General features: G+C 40.6%; 1 protein-coding gene across 4 annotated transcripts in view; it reads right to left on the bottom strand.

The window, feature by feature from the left end:
• Positions 1-280: 280 nt before the first annotated feature.
• Positions 281-20,741, bottom strand: part of usp7 (ubiquitin specific peptidase 7 (herpes virus-associated)) — a 34,734-nt gene continuing 14,273 nt past the window's right edge. For 2 of the 4 annotated variants that reach the window (XM_037688909.1, XM_037688908.1), the window contains exons 13-31: positions 20,443-20,605; positions 19,746-19,890; positions 19,464-19,594; positions 14,325-14,459; positions 14,149-14,250; positions 13,714-13,819; positions 12,503-12,595; positions 12,347-12,414; positions 12,024-12,124; positions 10,679-10,832; positions 10,275-10,342; positions 9,693-9,801; positions 9,438-9,515; positions 9,217-9,317; positions 8,402-8,501; positions 7,935-8,054; positions 7,777-7,848; positions 3,045-3,135; positions 281-643 (exon numbers count right to left, since the gene is read on the bottom strand). In XM_037688909.1, the coding sequence (XP_037544837.1) occupies positions 537-643; positions 3,045-3,135; positions 7,777-7,848; positions 7,935-8,054; positions 8,402-8,501; positions 9,217-9,317; positions 9,438-9,515; positions 9,693-9,801; positions 10,275-10,342; positions 10,679-10,832; positions 12,024-12,124; positions 12,347-12,414; positions 12,503-12,595; positions 13,714-13,819; positions 14,149-14,250; positions 14,325-14,459; positions 19,464-19,594; positions 19,746-19,890; positions 20,443-20,605 (2,044 nt within the window). In that variant the 3' untranslated portion in view covers positions 281-536. The remainder of the gene's footprint in view (positions 644-3,044; positions 3,136-7,776; positions 7,849-7,934; positions 8,055-8,401; positions 8,502-9,216; positions 9,318-9,437; positions 9,516-9,692; positions 9,802-10,274; positions 10,343-10,678; positions 10,833-12,023; positions 12,125-12,346; positions 12,415-12,502; positions 12,596-13,713; positions 13,820-14,148; positions 14,251-14,324; positions 14,460-19,463; positions 19,595-19,745; positions 19,891-20,442; positions 20,606-20,741) is intronic. The other 2 variants (XM_037688907.1, XM_037688906.1) reach the window with 2 other exon arrangements.

The raw sequence follows: 20,741 nt of genomic DNA, 5'->3' as shown, positions 1-20,741 counted from the left end.
GGGGAGAAAACAAAACAATTAAAAAAAAAAAAACAACCCTAACCTCAGAAAAGGTGAATAACAAGGAAAAGGAAACAAAAGAATTCCTCTTCACTTTTCAGCTTAAAATCTAATTTCATGTCTCCCACTTCCAGACAGGCAACAAAAAGCAGGCAGTGAACAGGTAGAAAAGCCAGGGTGGGGAGGGAGGGACAACTAAACAGCCTCAGAGGGAGACAAATAAAAGAAAAAAGCAAACAAAACAAAACAAAAACCTAGAAAATGTACAACAAAAATCAAGTCGGGAGGTGGTTGGTGCAATTTATTTTGTGGTTGAAGAAGAATCTGTCAGCTGCAGTGAGATCCTGTATCTCTGGAGACGTGGTGCCGTTGCAGAGCTGTCCAGGCGGGTGTTAACGGTGATGAACGAACACACGCACGCACTCACGTACACGCACGCACGCACGCACACGGTTGGTTACAGTCTGTGGTTATGGTTTGTTAAAGTAGGAGAGGGAGGCGGAGCGGGACTTGACGAAGAGGAAGGGCAGGCTGCTTTAGTTGTGGATCTTGATTGCTTTCTCCAGGTACGTGTAGCGACCTCTCTTTGGAGCTTTGTTGAAATGATCCAAGCCAAGCCAGGGGCGCGGGTGGGACATGCTACCTATGGAGGAGACACGTTCACATTCATGAGTCCCCTGCTGCCATCGTTAAGTGCTAATAATCCAAAATAAAAGTTATTTTAGCAGCTGAGTACGAATTATTGAACCCTTATGTGTTTCTAAAACTAAAAACCTTTGAGCATGAAGACTGAACAGGTGTCAGACAAACGTTACTAAATTACTGCGAGCCCGTTCATCAACCAGAAGAATTCTGCACTTCTCAATGAATGTTTCATACGTTTCCACATTGAGGTTTCCAGATTTCAAAAGTGTGTTTTGGGGTCGTTTTCAACTTCTAAATACAAAAAGTTTACTTTAAATTTACTGCAGATACAGTAGTCCCTAGCTACTTAGCGGTTCAACTTTCGGATGCGCTTGTTCACGGTTTTTCAACAAATGTCAACTTTAATAATATTGATTTTTAATTAAAAAAAAAAAGTTTAAACTTTCTTGATTTTATGTGTACAGAACTTTGTTGCAGCTGTAGTTGTTTTAAATTGTTTCACAAATTAATTATTATTATTATTATTATTTAATATTACGTGATTGGGATGGTACGGGATAAAAAGTTAAACTTTTGCCATTTTATAGTTTTCTTTCAATAAGCCTACACTGGAATGCCAGTAAAAAGAAAAAAAAAAAGAACTACACTACCCAGAAGCCAACAGTGCTTCCAGCCTCTGCTTTCTGTCAAAACGGAGGGAACATTTTGCAACGCAAAGTCAGAAGTAAAACGATCCACCTATGAAGCTGACAGAACTGGCATGTAAGTTACAAATAATCCTGAAGCTTCCTGAAGCTCAACTGGACGGGGCGGGGGTGGGGGGCTTCATCACTGCAGGGTAGGTCTGCCGAACCAGAACAGAACTGCTGGTCTGCAGAGCTGGCGAGTAAAATTTTACAGTACTGTACAGTACATATACCATATTTTACGCTGCACCGCCCTATAGGACAAATCAGTCTAAATTTGCATAATAAAGTGGAAAAAATCCATAAATGTGTCGCTTCGCCGTATATGTCGCATCTATTACGCGTCACTGCTGACAACCTGGAAATGTGGATCCGGAAATGTGCCCATGTGTTGTGCCAAAAATCGATCGACTGCCAAATGGTGGCCGCCAGGGCGTGCACGGGAGGACTTTAACAAAAATTTAACAAGATAACCACCTAAAAACAATAATTTGTTTGCTCGAAATTATAGTAAAGGCGTGTCTCAGTCTAACTTTTCTACTTTGACGGTCAAATCAGCTGTATTTCAAAAGCCGATACGCGGAAGTAGGCACGTGCACAAGAGGACTCGCTGTGCATTTATTCGAAATTTAACAAGATAACCACCTAAAAACAATTGTTTGTTAGCTCTACTTTATAGTAAAGGTGTGTCTCAGTTGAACTTTTACTTGATGAATGCACTTTAATGGTCAAATCGGTTGCATTTCGCCGGGGAGGCGCGGCAAATTGAAGCTGATTTGATGTTTGCTCCAGGCAGATGACGGTGGCAGTGTATGGCAAGCCGATTGTGTCATTAATAGCCATTTTTACTCATTACATGACAAAACGGCATACCCATACTACTCGAGTGCCATCTAGTGGCTGAAAATGATAGTGTTCAATATTTTCAGAGAATAAATGAAAACCGTCATATCTCAGCCAAAAAATTTTTTAAAATATGGGAAAAATCCATAAATACGTTGCTTTGGCGTATTAGTCAAAGGGCATCCAAATTATGCAAAACCCCCAACTTATAGGGCGAAAAATACAGTACGCATGTTGTTAAAATGACGTGGACCTAAGAGTTTAGAACATTTTAAGAGTGTGGGAAGGGTTTATAAAGCCTTAAAATATATACAAATACTAAAATAAATATTGTTCTTACTTCACGTTTTTTCACCTATCACAGGTTTGTGTGGAACATAACTCCCGCAATAATCGAGGGACTACTGTATGTTTGAATTATTAGGCTTTTGAATGTAAACTAGAAACAGCATGCAAAAACTCCAAAAACACTAGAGTAACATCTGTTCCTGTCATGGTAACAAATCTGAATAGTTACGCCTGAAACATAAATAAACCTGCAATACGTGATGCAAATGCTAACTCGTAGTGCTTATGTTCATTTATTTTACAATTTTCAGAGTGAAAACCACTCTGGCTTGTCAGGCAAATCATTTTAAGATGTTTGGATTTTTACCTTTTTCAAAACAGGAAATGGGGGAATTTTCTAGAAATAAATGTCTGTACTAATTCTCCAAATTACAAACTTTACAAGATTACATAGGAACCCTGGTAGACCAGCATCAGCTCGTGAGTGCCATTATAAAATTCTAGTTCATGTTTGTAAATTTAAAAATTAAATTCTCAAACTCAATCTGTAGCTTTAGTCGTGCTGTCAGCAGCAGTAAATACCTGGCTGTGGTTCAAAGTCCTTCAGGTTGACCTCATACTCGTCTTCATTGATGTACTGATGTCGGCCCATCATTACAATCGCAAACTTAAACTGAAGAAACACAAAAACAAATACTTCACTCAGTTGTAATAGTATTAAAATCATGGTTTGACCAACAGGAAGAGAACATCATAGGATACAGACCGATTTCCCCAATTCAACGGTAGTTTCGCAATTAATTTTTCCATTAAAAAAAATTTAAGTAGGCCACATCAAAAATAAAATCAACGTCTTGCACTCCTTGGTATGAAAGGAGTCGGGCAATATAAAGAGTTTTAAACAAACAGTTATATTTTTTCTTTAGTCAAATTCTTAAAATAAAGTTACATGCGTTCTCAAGCAAAGCTGTTGAATCTCACTATCTACTACCACACCAAAGTTTAGCTCATACTGTAAATATGACTGAGTCAGTCACTTTTGTGTTGACTAAGGTAAATCCCAAAATGTTTTTTTTTTTAAGAAAACATTGCTTGTTCCAAAAATGCCGACAGCTGCCATAATTTCTAAGATTTAGGAGTCATCCAGGTTTAAACTTCAACAGCACTCCCACCTAACCCTTCCAGGGGTGCCCACACTTTTCAGAATGCGAGCTACTTTTAAAATGACCAAGTCAAAGCTATAAGGCCCCGTTTACACGAGAACCTCTAGAAACGTTACGCGTTTTTTCAATGTTTATTGGGGGTAATAAAAAATGAGTGGATTTACATGCAAACACTGCAGTTTCCATATCAGTTGGGTTGCCAAATAAGAAATTATGAACTATAGTACTGTGGCTTTAAAATGATAATATTTTACCTAAACCGTCATATGTGCCAAGTAAAGATATTCTAAGATGAGGTGTGTGTAGTGTTAATTGAACATGTGCACAGAAAAAGAGGGGGTAAAAAATATATTTTTAAATTATCTGGCAACCCTGAGGGCTCAGCTGTATTCATTGTGCATGCAGTGTCTGCATGTCATTTATGTCCAAACTGATGAATACACCAAGTCTCTTTGGACCCTGGATTTTATTAGTTTTGATCCTACATGCTGAAAAAGGGAGAGTAGCACAAAAAACACTCTGCTCTCTACCATTTATTAAAACCGCTGTTATAGCAGAAGAACTTTTCACTGCAGCCATCTCTAGTGTGCACGCGGGACTACACTTAAGGACCATTTCACAACTCCGCAGTGGGGCTCCCCTGAAAATCTCCACTCTGAGACCTGGGCCCCATTTACACGGACACGGCGGGGGGAAATGTATCGTAGGGTATTTTTTTTAATGTTGAGTCAAGAAAAAATCTGCGTCGACACAGATCGCATTAAGTGTTTACATGCAACTGGAGGAAACCCCACCCCCCACCCCCCACCCCCAAATTCACGGTAGTTGCCATGCCAGGTCATTAGTTGGCGCTGTGAATTTTGTACATTCACCGCATGTGCACTGCCTGGGACAGCGGTCTGTAAGGTCCTTCCTCTGGGCTGAAAGTCCAGTAAATACAAAACTAAACGCCAGATTTTGGATACGAGTCGACGGATTTGATGCCAAACAAGACCGCTTCAGGTCGACACCGGTCGATAAGCAGACCGAACTGAAGAAAATTATTAAAGTCAAAAATAGTTTATTAATCTTAAAGGGAAGTTACGTGTTGTTGTAGCTAATCATCCTGGTTTCATTCAAGAGTTGTTATAGATGATGATAGCTGTGGGCAGGAAGGATCTTCTACGGCGAATCCAAAGAATCTGGCCACAGATACTGATCTGTCCACCTGGATCCAGCTTGCTGTCAGATCCGGCGGGCCTCTCGGTCCTCCTGGGCAGCAGGACTGCCTGAAGGCCGGACAGAATTCCTCCCTGAGCAATGGTCACTCCTCCCACCAGTCTGCCGAGCTCCTCGTCACAACAGAGACAGCTGAAGGTGCCGGGGGTTGATCCCGGTCCTCCCGTTGTCATGAACCTAGTTTCCCACCAGCTCCAGGATCTCAGCGGTCAGGTACTTCAGCACCACCGCTAGGTTGACGGGAATTTGTCCACGGTGCCTCCTTTTCAACTCATTTGGGATTTGGGGCTGTAGTTGAGATTTTTAAGCTTTTGAGACGTTAATCAGCTGCTCCTGGTTGTTAAAAAACGCCTTGTTGCCATGGTTACACATCATAAATGCCCAAAAGTAAAAAGGTTTCAGTAAAAATCCTTCCAGCTGCACAGCATCCGATACTAAAGTAAATCATCTGAAAAAAAGTGATTTACATCCAGAAAAAGAGGAATTACAGTTTTCAAAAGCAACAACTCAGAATGAAGGGAACAAAGCTGCTCCAACATGCAGCCCCCCCGAGTGGTGCAATGCTAGAGTTTTATTGGACTTGTTTATTGGACAATTCTAGAATTATGTTGGACTTCCTACTCCTGTGGTAATCAATAGCCATCGAGCAATTCTCCAGCAGGTAAATACACGTTCTTAATCACGTTTGCTTGTGTTTATTTCGGTTACACAACAACAATTTGTTTTGTTTTTTCCCCCCTGCGAGAAGCTATCCTCCCACCAGAGGGACTGGTTCTCAAAGAGAACACCACCTCGGCAGTGCAGGAGGACGCGAAGGGAGATGTTGGAGCAACTAATTCAGTTAAAACTCCCCTCGGTTCTTTAATTCAATCTATTCAACATTTTAAACTACATTAAGCAAAGGAGTGACAGCCTGAACAAGCCAGATAAACAACATGGCACCAGTGCCCAGGCTGACAAGAGAGGAAGAGTACAGTTCATTAATGTAGTTTACAGCTAGGTTAACGTGTTTTTAATAGTGTTCAGTTTAAATATCAGCGTTTGTGTGACATACAGTTTGTGGTGTTGAATGAATAAATAAAAATTAAACCTGATATCATTTTCAACTTTAACATGCAACATGTTTCACATCATTTAAAATCACATAATTTGAATTGCATAATATCCAGATAGCTTCATTTAGCTCACATAGCTTCATTACATCTCCCACCACTAACAGAAATACTGTTTATTATTGTTAATGTTATTATTTAGTACATTTAGTATGTTATAGTACAGTGGGACGTGTGAAATATACGCCTGCCTCGACAGGCCCATTCAGCGATTTCAAACTGGATCTGACTGGCGTCTCTTCCCAACACAGATGTCGGTCACAGCAGCTACATTCCAGTGTAGATTAACTACAAGACCCAAAATATATTCCATCAGTCGTAACACAGAACTTCACCACCATTGTTGTTGATAGAAATATACCGTTAGTCTGCACTTGAGTGAAATACACGCCTGTAGTGTGCATGTGCCTTAACACATCTGCGGAGGACTTTTTTGACACCTCTGCAGGCGGTCCACCAGAAAACTTCCACTCTGAGACCTGGGTTGAAAAACCTCTGGATTCAACAAAGTGGGGGACTGGTATCATGTAAATGAACAGCCGAACCAGAGTGAAAGGTTAGGATTCACTCAGTATACGCATCGTTTAAACGGCCCCCTGGATTCAGAAACCTTCCGTTTCAGAGCGAGGGCCGTAGTCTGTAAATGAACAGCCTAACAGCAGCCGAACAGCAGCCGAACAGCAGCAGAACAGCAGCAGAACAGCAGCAGAACAGCAGCAGAAAGGCTGCGGTTTCACGTCGTGTAAAGGACCACAGACTGGCTGTCCTCTATGTCAATCACGTGACAAATTTCATGGTGAAGATGGATAATAGGCTAACGTCTATTTTTTAATGCCATGTGATCTACCCATACTACCTTTACGATCGATGTACCCCTGCTGTAGGGCTTTTGCACAGATACTGTTGGGGCGTGTGATTATTTCAACAATTCGGCCTCTCTCCAGGTCAAACTCAACAGGAAACAGGATTTAGTAAACCTCTGGATGTGCTGCGCTCAGTGAACAGCAGCCATGTTGAGGCTGGGTGAGCAGGCAGAAAAGATTTCAAACAGCCTGATCCTAATGGGACTCATCTGACTGAATATTTGTTGGATCACAAATTAAAGTTTTACTAACTACAGGAGAAACAGGAAACAAGTTACAGCTCTAACATAAAGGCTTAGAATATGACATAAAATTAAGAACAAGAAAAAAAAAACCTTCTTACTGACTAAAACCATGTTAATACATGAGGTTTACATTAGGAGAGCTTGATTTTCACTCTGTGCTCAAGATAGGATGTCATTAGATTTTAGTGTTTATTTTCTGTATTGTTGAATTCAAGTTGAACCTAATTACCTGCGGGATCAATAAAGTTCTATCTTATCTTAATCAAGAACAAGATTTTCCAAATTAGTCAATATTGTTTAAAAATATACATGTTTAAATGTCTGGTGCTCAAATTTTGAAGTGTTTTCGAGAGTTTCCACAGCAATCACAGGAGCAAATGTATCAAACCTCACAGCATACAGCACATCATACGCTCGCTGACAAACAGTCTTACAGCAATTTATAGCAATGAATCGGACATGCAAAGACTTTGTATAGCATTTGATTTCGATTTGTGATGTGTACGCAACACTTCGTCTAGGGATTATGAATATGTGTATTAAGTTTAGTTAAATTATCGCGTTGATCAGAAGTTATGTGCCGGACAAGAGAAACTTTACAGACGTTAGTGTGAATGGAAACAATACCATAACACGTTCCCGCCTTCAACAGGACATTAAAAAGAAAAAAAGGTAATTTGGTGAAAGTGTTGAGTCCCAAGTAGGACATGTACCTTCTCAAATTCTTTCTCCTGGATGTCCAGCATGGTCTGGATCCTCCTCATAACCTCCCGAAATGGCTCACCCTGCAGGGTGGGTGTGGGGGGACAGGAGTGAATAAAGGAGGAAACCAACCAGACGGACACTGAAGCTGTCTCAGGCGTTCACCCACCTGTCTAATCTTGAGCAAAAAGGGAATCCCAAAGGTGCCAAAGACCTCCTTATGGAAATGAGCGACCGGGATTAACATTTCAGTGTCCTTGTCCAAGTCCACCTGGTCCAAAGGAATCTCCTAAAGGAGGGAACAGTAAAATCACAAATGTTAGAAAGAGTTACAGAAATGACGGACGGTGGACTAAAACAGGGTTGTAAAACACTAAGAATTTTATCAGAACTGATAGTTAACGCTTTCAGCATCCTGCTTCTTGCAAAGGTGGAATAAAGACGAGGTGCAGCACAAGAGGTCAGGCTTTTGTTAGAGGCTGAATGGTTGAGCTGGAATATCTTTAAGTACCAAAGCAGCAAGAATCAGATGCTCACAAAATGTTTGAGGCTGACGGTTTGGAAAGTGGCAAAATAAGTAAAACTGCTAAAAATATACTAAAAAGGTAAAACAGGGGATTGTGGAAATACACTTACCTCTATTCTGAAGGTGCGACTGGCAGCAGGAGATAAACATTCTAGCAGCTCGTCCTCCTGGTGAACCCCGATGATTTTATAGCTTACTATCTCTAACAGCCTGCAGGCAGAGACACGAGGGGGAAGTGAGGATGGCAGCAGCTGTTCAAACGCTTCAAATAATGATTTTCAGAAGAAGAAACTCACATTACATAGGAAATCAAGATTTAAACAAACTTAACACAGGCAGCAAAAAAATATATCAGCCAGAAACTATTTTATTTTTACATGTGAGGAAATTCTTCAGGCCGTTTGGATTGGAGTTGATGTAAAAACACAAAACAACACACAGAAACAATAAAACATGCTCATGTATGGTCCTGAATGTTTAATAACCCAGAATCTAATTTACTTAAGGACATAATTGATCCATTAATTGGAGACCAACAGTCTGAACAGAAATTAATTTTCCAGTGTAAACATTTAGAATAAAAACTAACGTTGCAGTAAAATGTGTCTTTAAGGTCACAAATAAAACAAAAGTTGAGTTAAACTGTTATTTAACAATGACTGAATTTCTGCCATGCAGTGACTTAAGTATTAAAGTCGAACGACTTAATTTTGACTAAAATGGTTTTGACTTTCCTTTTTTTTAATGAGTTTAATTTATTTAGTGTCATGACGCTACTGGACTCTTTAAATTTCCTTCTATGCATTTATGAAGAAAAAATAAAAATACACATAAACAGACTGCTTTTTTTGTTTGTTTTATTTTGTGGTGTTGATCAGTTTTTATAATTGGCCCGTTTGATGAATGTGTGCAGCAGTTTAAATACCTGAGCTTCTCAGAGCCGTTTTCTGACAGCTCCACCGCCTTTTTACATTCATCCAAAAGGTCCCTCACACAGCCGTGTTTGTCAGGGTAGAGGGTGATCTCCTGCAAATAAACAGACTTTAGTTCTCTGCCCAGGTCAAACATGCACCAACATATCAATAATTACATTTTTCTTTGACTAAATGACAGTTCAGGAGCTTGATATGCTGCCACGTGTTTTACCTCCTCTCTGAACTGGCTGTTGAGCCAAATGGATTTAAAACTCCTCCTGTTCTCAAAATCTGTAATCTTCATCTTTAACTGTGGACACAAAAGAGAAGGTAAAATGAAAAGTTTGGCTTAGAAAAAGTTAGGAACACTAATATGTCGAAAGATATTAATCGCAGACTCGACCGACACGTAGCACAGATGGTAACGTGACACAGAAAGCACCAAACGAATGGCAGACATCTTGTTTCAGTTTGAAGCTGTCCCCACCTGCTGGTAATAAAGTTTCTTGGGCTGCCGAGGTTTGAAGAATTGCAGCAGGTCTCGCAGTGTCCCATCATAGTTATGTCTGAGAGGATTGCCTGGACCGTCCCTGTACCTGGCCACCACACCACCAGGCAGGGGGGGAGGACGACCAAGGGAAGGAAAAGTAACAGGAGACAGGAAACGGAGGGCAGGACAGAGCGACGGAGAGAAAACAGGCCAAGAGAGGGAGGAAAGAGAGAAAGAGTTAAGAAGGGAGAGAGGGAGGCGTAAGAGGAAAACGAAGAGACAGGTGGAGGGGGGACAGGTTACACAACATTTCTACTAAAACTTGTTATTCACACAAGCAGCACAAATCTCAATTGAAAGACTGTTTTAAAACTTAAATCAGTGAATAAAAGCACAATAAAGGACTATTTAAAGATCAAATCTTAAATGGTATCTTATAATTTCTTCCCCGTCATTACACATTTTTGAACTTCCTGACCTACAGAACATTAACATGTAAGAAAATCCTGATCAGAGCAACAGATTAGTAATCCAACAACAATGTGTTTTGTGTGTGTGTGGATGAGACAAGGCTCCTACCCCTGGGACTTGAAGAACTGCAGCAGCATGGGATCCGTGTTCAACCTCTGTGCCACCGTCTTAGCCACCTGACAAACACCCGAAAACATGCAGGCTATCACCAAAAACACCATCACACCTAATCTGTGGCAGTAAGTTAAATGAAAACTAAAGCAGATTAAGACTTATACATCAAGCTGACAAACTTCTGGGGTTTGAGGCCATTTTTTAAAAAGATTTTTAGTCTCAAAACTGCAACAGAGGTTAAAAATTATTACATAAAACACATTTCCCCAAATATTTGTCATAATTTAATCTCATTATGGATATAATCCTAAAACGCACCACTTTGATTGTATTTATTTAGCTGCCCTTGGTTAATTTCTTTAAATTCAGATTTAAGGGTCAGATTTAAGTGGATGTACCTGAAAATAGTTCATGCGGTTTGAGAGCGTGACCACGAAGCCCGGGTCGTTGTGGATGGTCTTGTCACAGAAAATGACATCAACCCGATGGTAGAGGTCCCGGAAATAGTCCTTCGCCGTAGGCAGCTCACTGCTGTCGTTCTCTGGGTCGTCCCTGCAAGTTTGAAGGAGGTGGTTAACAAAAAATTTATAAAACGCAGTTAAAGCACAAGAGAAACGTTTAGAGTCGACATTACTTTAGTGTTGCAGCCAGACTTACAACACAATAAGAGTTACTAATTTTCTTGTCAGTTTTTTTTCTTTTTTGCCAATTCTGACCTGAAAAGAGTCGATAAATTTCTTTATCTGTGACCATGTAAACTTACTAGATATGGAAAGAGGATTTTATTTTCTTTGAAGAAAAAAATATAATTTTTGTCTCTGATTTCACAATAGATTTTGAGGTTAAACAACTACCTAAACCTTTTTTCTGCAAAGATTAATTTGATCAGAATATTAGTCTTATCCCCACAAAATCCACTGCAATAAACCCTCATTCTGCTCACTTTATCTTCCATCATCACCACAGTCTAAAGCCAGGTGTGGGCATCAAGGCCACTGACAGCCAATTAGATCGACCTATTATTATTATTATTATTATCATTGACCATGAAACTTGAAATTTGGTACTTGACCCAAGATTTATTGCGAGGTAGAACAGTGGACAGCACTGTCGCCTCACAGCAGGAGGATGCAGGTTCCCAGCCTTTCAATGTAGGTTTGCATGTTCTCCACATGCACTTATGGAGTTTTCTCCAGGTACTTTGGTTTCCTCCAACAGAGGAGGTAACTCTAAATTGTGTGAGAGTGTGAATGGATGTCCCTGTGATGGACATGTGACCCGTCCACGATGTTGCCCGCCTCTTGTGGGGACAGCTGGACATGGACACCAGCTCCCAAAGCCCCAGAAAGGAAAATGCAGGTAAAGAAAGCTGATTAATTGCAGTCCAAGTGGACTTTCAAGTGGACTTTGCAATAACTGACCCTTAGAACCCTTAGATTGTGATGAAAACAAATTTAGAATACGTTTTGTGCAGCTCTAAAACTTTTATATACTTTCTGAAACCAGATAGGAACCTTATACGTCTAATTTTCTCAGTCACATTTGCCAACAAGCATCACAGCTGTTTGTGTGCCAATGCACACTCACACAAACTCATCCTCAGCCTCAACTAGTTCACTGAGTGAAGAGCAGGAAATGGTTTTGAACAAGGGTTTACAAATGAATCAACAATCTGTCTTGATTGTGAAATTGTAAGTCTTCTTATTCCAAATACTTAAACTGAATGCACGAGCCAAAACTTACTTCTGGAAGACAATTATGTCGCCGTCCATGAGCTCGTCCAGGGCCTTGTCCAGAGAGACATCATAGTCCTGTATCCGCTCTGTTAGATTGGGCTTTACTTCCTAAAGCACATAAAGCACCGGAGGAGGAAGTTAAACCTAAACCTGAATATAAAGTTATTTGGTGGAACAAGAACCACACAACAAAAAGTCAATATGACGGCATGGAAGAGTGAATCAGTTTAGGAGACTAAGCTCGTGTCCAGAAGAGACAACTTGATAATGTGAAGAAACAAGTGAAACAAAGAAGACGACTTAAAAACAAACGCCACAATAATAAATTACCTCATAGAGGATAAGGCTAGTTTCCTGCTGAAACCCTGCTCGCTCACACATGACTGGCAGCAAGTCTCCTGGTTATAGCAGGAGGAAAACAAGAAATATTCAAGAACTTTGCAAACATTTGCTTCATCTCAGCAAAACTTGTTGATTTCCACTCACGTATTTTGCAGGATATAGGGGTGTAGATATGTCCACAATAATTTAAGCTTCTGGTTTTGGGGTCGTACATCTTCAAGAACAACATGACATCATCTGAAAGAGACAAAAAAAGAGGTACGTCTTAAATAAGTGTCTGAAATTGTATCACAACGACATTACTGTGGCAGCACGTTTAGATTCACAAACTTTTTACTTGATTCTTGCTGCCAATTAACCAAGAGCACAAAGACAATACAAAGCTGCCTCAACCAACGTTAATGTGTTTTTGTTCACATTAGCTTTGCGAGATCTTGTAGTGCTGTATGAATGTGTGTGTGGAGGTAAATCAGAGCACAGATTGTGCTGTAGCACTTTGAGTGTCTTGATTAAATAGAAAGGTGCTATTTAAGTACAGTCCAGTTACCTTTTTTTGCAACGATAATGGATTTTTTTTTTTCCAGGAACCATAGTAATAATAAACAAATAAAATTGTGCATTGTATTCTGTGTATGAACAACCATGTCGTTTTCCTCTGGTAATGAGAAACATAGAAGCCATGAAGAAACAAAGTCATGCATTTCAAACAAAAATGTTTTGAAATAAAAAAATATTAAAAATACAGTAATTTATCATGAACAGGGCCAGAAAATAAGCCAGGAAGTGGCACCTGGAGGTGTAAGAATTTTGAACAAGTTTGGGCCAACAACAAAAGCACCAAAATGTCTTCCTGATCCGTCACAGAACACATGGTTTGAAGTTTCTGTGCTATTTATGGAAGCTCTACAGGAAAGCAGTGATCATTTTATAGTCATTATAATCACTGTAGAAACAGTAGCAACAGAAGCAATTTAACAATTGCATTGACATGAAAAAAAAAACTAAATGTTGAATTGCTTGGTCAAAACAGACTCAGAGATCTACAATCTTTCACATATCAGCTGAAGGGAAGCTGTGGAAAGTTTTTATTTTTTCACGTTGTCCCACAACATTAAGAAAAATACAGAAATGGTGAATCTGATATTTGATATCAGGGAGTTGCTAAAGAACATGTAGCTTCTAACCAGACAGTCCTCAGAAGTCATATCGTCACACCATAACAGTTCTCTTTTGCATTTGTTTACTTCTGCAGAGTAACTGACAACTTTAACAAGTTTTCTCATTCGGATGTTGTTTAAAAATGCGTGTAAAGCTGTTGCACGTAACGACGATGAGTGCTGATGTGTAGGACTCACGGTCTTTGTCAAACTTGGGTAACGTGGCTCCACTGGCTGCCATCTCTGGATCCACTGTCTCCAGAAATATTGTCCAGGGGTTCTCATTGTCACTCAAGTCAATCATCTGAAATAAGCACACACAAATACTTAAAAATATGCTTCTGACGATACGAACGACCTTTACCAAGTGATATATTTAAAAACAATTCAAATGCCAAGAGCGTTTATTTAGGTTTAATGTTGCTCTAAAATAAATGCATCCTCTCATTGAAGACTAGCTTAATTAAATAAGACTTGTACTAGAAGCAGTGCAGCACAACACAGATCTTTTTTTAAAACCCAATAATAAGAATGACAAGAGCATGACACTTGAACTGAACTTGACCAGAATCACTACACAAATTGCTCGTCACAAACTGCTCTCAAACTCGAGCACAAAAAAACAGCACATACCGACTTGTTGCTGTCAGCCTCGTAGTCGAGCATGGCGGGCCGTTTGGTTCCATTGCTACGGGCCTGCATGGGCCACAGCCTCATCTGGTCCTGAGGGAAACCCTGCGGCACCAAGGATACAGAAATTCATAGCTGCTTTTTAATTCACCAAAAATCTGAGAAACAAAGCCACTCACCATGGTCTGGGAGAGGTTCTGGACAAACTCTTGCAAAGTGGAGCTTTTCAGAACCTTGAAGACGGTGTACTTCACTTTCTCCTCATCATACATGTCGTTGCCCTGATGGCCACAGAACTGGTCCTCTGTCACCATCTACTCAAAGGAAAGAAGATGGACAACCTCAGTGACCGATAGTAAACGTCTGCAAGAACCATCTCCAGAGCCCAGTGGCTACTTATATTTTGCATTTATTTTTAATGATCTTTGAAAAATGTTTTAATAAAAACAGACTATCTGACAAACAGTAATGCAAAACACATAAAAGTGTCAAGTTTTTGTTGCAGCTGACATACAACCACAAGTACAATGTGGAGTTTGTTTCTCAGCCCATTTACAGCTTAAAAAAGCCAAAGATATGAACTTCTAGAGGTATTTAACAAATCACACGGTGCTTAAAATGTCCCTTTTACCACTTCAGAGATGAGCATTGCTTTAATGGTTGGCCACATAAAGTTGGTGCAGAAAAGAAAGTCAATTTTCTCCACCAACATTACAATTCTATCACAGAATGACAGTATAGACGTGCTCTAACAGATAACCTAACAAACTACATTATCACAATTATGATATTGTATATAAGAGAGTTGTTGAGTAAGTAACACACTCAGGGGAAGGGAAGTCTGAGATTGTGTGTTCTCATACGATGATGAACTTAGTTCTCTGCGTTTAACCCACACACTTCACATACACACAGGTGGAGCAGTGGGCAACTATGTAAGCACTCGGGGAGCAATCAGGGATTGGGTGTCTTGCTCAAGGACACCAGAACATGTGGAAATGGCTGGGAGACGAACTGTGACTTTCTGGTCCCCAGTCGGCTGCCCTACCTACCTCTACTTCATCTTGGTCCCCACTATATCTATATCTATATACATATACATATACACATATCCACACACTTTGATTATTTAAGGTGTATATATAGGACATAGCTGGCACTCGATTCCTGCCCTTCCTTCTCTTCGACAGAGCACAGTATGTGTTTGGAGATAATTACCCTAATATTTCAAGTTAGTTCATTATGAGCCCTAACAGTTCGCAAGCAGCCGATCACCAGCAGACAAACACAAACAAAACGGGCTTATTTTCCAAATGTTAAATTAGCCTCATTTGTTGGGTCATAGAGTGAAACGATCCATCGTTTAGACCAGTGGTTGGGGGTCCTCAAAAAATAAATACGGTAACTAAATTAATTTAAAATAATTTTTTACAAGCACGTAGATGTTTAACAACCTGTTAAAATATACTAAAATGCAGGAAATCGCATCTACTTTATTCAAACATTTGCATGGGTGCATGGGTGGCATGCCGGGACTTCTCCAGCCTGTGGTGTGGGGCTTTAGGGATGCATTGGTGCGCTGGGCCGGTCTTCATCGGCTGCTGCTCCCTGCTGCTCTGGCCCCCGGCCTGGGGCCGGCTTGCGGTCACTGTTGGGCAGGTGGGGCGCATGGACGGCCCAACAGAGGCTCTATCGGGCTGTCTCTGTGTGCCTGTTTGTCTCAGGTTGGGTTTTGGGTGTCCCCCCTCTCTTGGACCAGTTTTGGCCCCCCATTTGGTGGGTCGTGCTCCCCCCCGGTGGTGGGTCCCCCTGCCGCCGGTGCATTGGCGGCTCTCAGCAGCTGGGTGGTGGGGTGTGTGCAGGCCCGCCCTGGTGGCTGCCTGCAGGGGCCTAGGTGCCCTGGCTCTGTCGGGCCTCTGTTGGGGGGTGGTATGACCTTGGGACTCGGGGCTTGGTGTCCATGGCCGGATCCACTCTGGAGGGGCAGGTTGCCGGCGGGGCCTGTTGACTCGTCGCTACGGCCTCCTGGAGTTTCTGCATTGTGGTTGCTGGGGATCACCCGGGGCTTTCCTTTGCTTCTCTCTCTGGGGGGTGCGGGTGTCCATGTTGGGGGACTACCGGAGTTCTGGGCTTGGGGGTCGCTGTGTGTCTGTGGTTCCGGGCTTCCCTGTGTTACCTTCGTGTCCTACGGGGACGGGTTTATGGGTCCCCACATCCACTATTGAACATTTTTATGAGAAACCTTATAGTGATAAGCATGCTCACACAGGTGTTTAGATTCAGGTGTTTATCAGATACACACTCAGTTGGGTTGTGGTGGCCACTAAATATATCTTGTATTACCATGTAATGTATAAAATACTTTCTAATGATGTTATAACTATCATTAAATAAGTCGTTTGTTGTTGTGGTTTCTTGGTTTTGTCGGCTTTTTTTTGTCTTTTTTTTCTCTTTCCACAGGTCTAGAGGCAGACTTCAATGATGTTGATTTGTGTTCTCTTTATCCCTCTCCTCTATTCCTATCTCCTTCTTTACATTTTAACTCTTCTCTTACTTTTCTGCTTTGTTATCTTCTTTGTTTTCCGTCCCCGTGCCCATTACATCTGAAACAAACCCAAAGCATATTCTAATAAAATTAAATTTATATATCAAGTGGAGCATTAAGGCCAGCCATAATGCTCTGCTTGTGAAAGTAAATCTGTTGGGCCTCACCTTGACACTCAGACAATAATTCTAATTGTCACAATGCCAAACAGGACAAGGGGAAAAAAAAAAAAAAAAAAAACTACATTAATTTTAAATAATTTTTTACAAGCACATAGATGTTTAACAACCTGTTAAAATATACTAAAATGCAGGAAATCGCATCTACTTTATTCAAACATTTCTGGGGGAGGACCCCCTGATATTTGCTTTCAGGCATTGATCAGTTTACAAATTAAGCCCGTTACTTGGTTACTTGACTACTGCTGTTATGATTCTGTTCAGTTTTATGTAAAGAGTTTTCTGTAATAATTTGAAGTTGCAATACATTTATTATGTTCATTATGTGAATATGTTAAGTTTTAAAGTGGTTGTTGATACTGTTAATTTTCTCAAAACTACAATTTTTGAAAGTTGAAATTAAAAATTGTGTTCATTGTGTCTTGAATGAAAAATAGCTCATGTTTAAAAGTTTAAAAATTGTATTAATACTATAAGTATTTATGTTAAACAAATATTTCCATTGCATTAAAGAGACAAACTGAAGACAATTATTTAATAAACATGAAGATTATGAGGGGGTCCCTGAACCCAAAAAGTTCGAGAGCCCCTGATTTAGATGATCATGCTTGAAGTCATAAAGTCTGGGGTAATAAAACAGTGGACAGAAATGCTGTGTGGTGTAAGACGAAGTGAGGTTGTTAATCTGATTTGGAAGAAGGCTCCTGAACTCTGCATCAGCCCCTAGTGTGTTCCTAACTGCAAAATGGATGCAATTTATTTGACTTATGGTAAAGTGTCTGTTCAGGTACCATGCACCCTGATAGCAAACGGTCTAGTTCTCCAAGGTTATTGAGGTTATGACCACAAGAGTTTCTCAGAGTACAAAATACCTTACTAGGCTTTTTCTTTAATGGCACTACAGATAGAAATACTAAGGTGATTTATCAGGCAGCTGGTGGATGAGCAGGAATGACATTGCAACTTTTCCATACACAAGATCCAGGCTTCACCGTCAGTCAAGTTTTTGTTTAGGTTTTTATACGATACTGTGAACAGAGGTCGACATAAAGCGGTTTCTGGTTGTCCCAGATTACCTATTTTCGGCTGGGACAACAAGAAATCGCCTCAAGGATGTCCAGTGGACAAACAAGTGAAATAGACATGAAATAAAGTTCTAAGTCGCCACAACAGATTATCGTCATCTGTAAAAATGGAGTGGGGGGGGGATTGTGTTTGCTGTGGTCTTTCTAAAGCCATCCCAACCTAATGATGATACAGGGATTAAACTGACGCTGCTTTAAACAAATAAAGAGAAGCAGAGCTACAGTTTGACCCCATTAACGCAGGGCGGGTTGTGCTGTCTGATAAATGGCAGGTGTGTGCAGTGTCGGAGAGATGTACGTACAGTACATAATATTGTACAAAGAAAATAAAAATGTACACAACACATGATAATCAACTTTAATATTACTCATGTGATCGGTACAGTCCTGGATACAGTACTCAGTGTTTCCCCTACTATTATACAGGCGGGGTGCCCCACCCCGTCAACAGAACTGAGCACCCCGTCTACCAAACTGAGTTTACCTCTCCCACCCCCACACGGCACTGACATATCACTAAGCTAGAGGCACAAAATACAGGCTCTCTAGCTAAAGGAGGTTAGAGAGGTGGGCCTGTGATCCGAAGATCGCTGATTCACACCCTGACCCTGACAACATCAAAATTGTGGGTGGGGTAGGCGAAGCACCCACACTTGCCCCCACCCTCATTCGCCCCACTCTGGGCCCATGAGCAAGCCCTTAACCCCCATCTGCTCCCTAAAACAGGTCTCTCTTGAAAATGAGTTCTCGTGGCTCAATGAGACTACCTGGATAAATAAAGGGTAAATGAAAAAAATAAAAATTACCGCTTTGCTAAACTGGAAAATGTCCTTATATCTACCCCTGGTAAAAGTAATTGTTGTTTCTATAAAACAACATGTTTTCAAGCTGTGGCAACGTTTGATTCAGACGCTGTGCTCAGATGATCAACCAATTGTTGAGTTAAATCAGCAGTGTCCAATCCAGGTCCTCAAGGGCTACTATCCTGTTTTGGTCATGTCTCTGCTCCAGCACACCTGATTTAATGGTTGAATGACCTCATCAGCAAATCCTCAGGTTCTACAGAAGCCTGTTATTCACACATTTATTTAAATCAGGTGTTGAAGACCTGGATTTGACACCACTGAGTTAATTCATTCAAACTAATGTCATTGCAATGTCCTGCATTCTTTTATTCTTGCTAGGAAAGCTCATACAATTAAAATCCTTCACGCGTTCTGATGCAAGCTCAATAATTCAGGTAGAAAAACCTAACGAGGTTAAGTCAGGTCATCTGGACAGATTCTTCTTTGTTGACAAAGTGTCTTTGTTTCTTGCTTCTTTGTTCATCAAAGAAGAATCTGTCCAGGTGACCTGACTTAACCTTGTTAGCAGATTCTATAAACTTCACGACATAAACTTTATTAAAGTGAAGTTTTTGAATTGCAAACACACGCACACAAAACTCCCATAGTATTAAGTATGAACAATTCTTGTAGAGAATCAAGAAAACGGTTTCTGGTTTCTTACCTGGACTTGCATGTAGAGGTGAGCCTCCTGGCGTTCCTTCCTCTTCTGTGCCTCCACTCTCTTCTCCTCCTGCAGACGCTCCACCAGCTGCTGAGGGATGTCCACATCAGTCATGGGCTGGAGCACCTCGCCTGAGATAGAACACATGGTACAAGTGAGAAGTGTATGAGGACTAATCCAAGTGCTGGTGTGTGCCTCGTAGCAGTCTTCGAAGAAAAACTCAAACAATATTGCACACCAGTGTACTTGTAATATGTAGTACAAAGGAGGAGTGTTACTTACTCAGCTTTGACTCGCGGATATACACCAACATATACGCGTTAGTGCAATGGCGGACTGAGAGGTCGTCGTCATGCCCACCGTAGTTGTGTTCGATGGCCTCCTCCTTGGTGCACCGTGACACTACATCGTCATCAAACTTACACCACTGCAGAAGACATGCGAGGATAAAGGAACAAAGGATGTGCATCAAGGTCTCTTCAAGGACAGTGAGAATAAAATTGAAACACAGGAAGCACTCAAGATCTGTATTTATGTTAACCACTAAATGCAATGACAATTTTAGGTAATCAAATTAAAAAATGCTTTACGAAAAAAAATTAAGGATAATATACTAGATCAGTGAGACTGATGGTGCTGTCCTGACACGGCACTCTAAGGCTTAAAAGCTTGTAATCTACACAAAAAATATTTAGGTTTTAGAAAACGTTCCTACATGAGAGCAGCTATTTTAACAGACTTAAGAACAGTCAAACTCATTTAGTTTCAAGGCGCTCAGCTTTTAACATTGCTGAAAATTGACCCAATCTCCAAATATTTACGTATTTTGTGTTAATTTTACTTTTCATCTTATTAAACATCTCTAGACACAAGTAAACATTTAGTAAGTGATCCTAAAACACCACAACAAAAATTCAAGGTACAAAAACTAACTCGTAGTAATTCATGAAAATTGTTTGAAAAAATTGTCGTCACTAACACTCACTTTGCCGTCTCCTTTAGGGTTGAGATAGACGACGTAGTGGCCGCCGTGGTTGTCCCCACTGTGTACCAACACCGCATGTAGAATGTAGTTCGCTGGGTCCTTGGAGTCCGGCTTCTGGAGGAACTCATCCAGAGGTAACTGGTCTGGAAACTCAAACCTGTTAGGGAAACATAACCAGTGAGAAAGGAGAGATGGGGAAGAGATGAAAGGATAGAGATTTAAAAAAGTGATGGTACACAAAGGGACGAAAAGAGGATTTTTTAAAAAGATTGATGCTTAAGACCTAATGTGTG

Source organism: Nematolebias whitei, chromosome 15 (genome assembly GCF_014905685.2).
Source record: "Nematolebias whitei isolate Nwh7 chromosome 15, NemWhi1, whole genome shotgun sequence".
Taxonomy (NCBI): Eukaryota; Metazoa; Chordata; class Actinopteri; order Cyprinodontiformes; family Rivulidae; genus Nematolebias; species Nematolebias whitei.
Note: the sequence above shows the minus strand (reverse complement) of the source record. Positions and strands in the feature narration are given on the sequence as shown.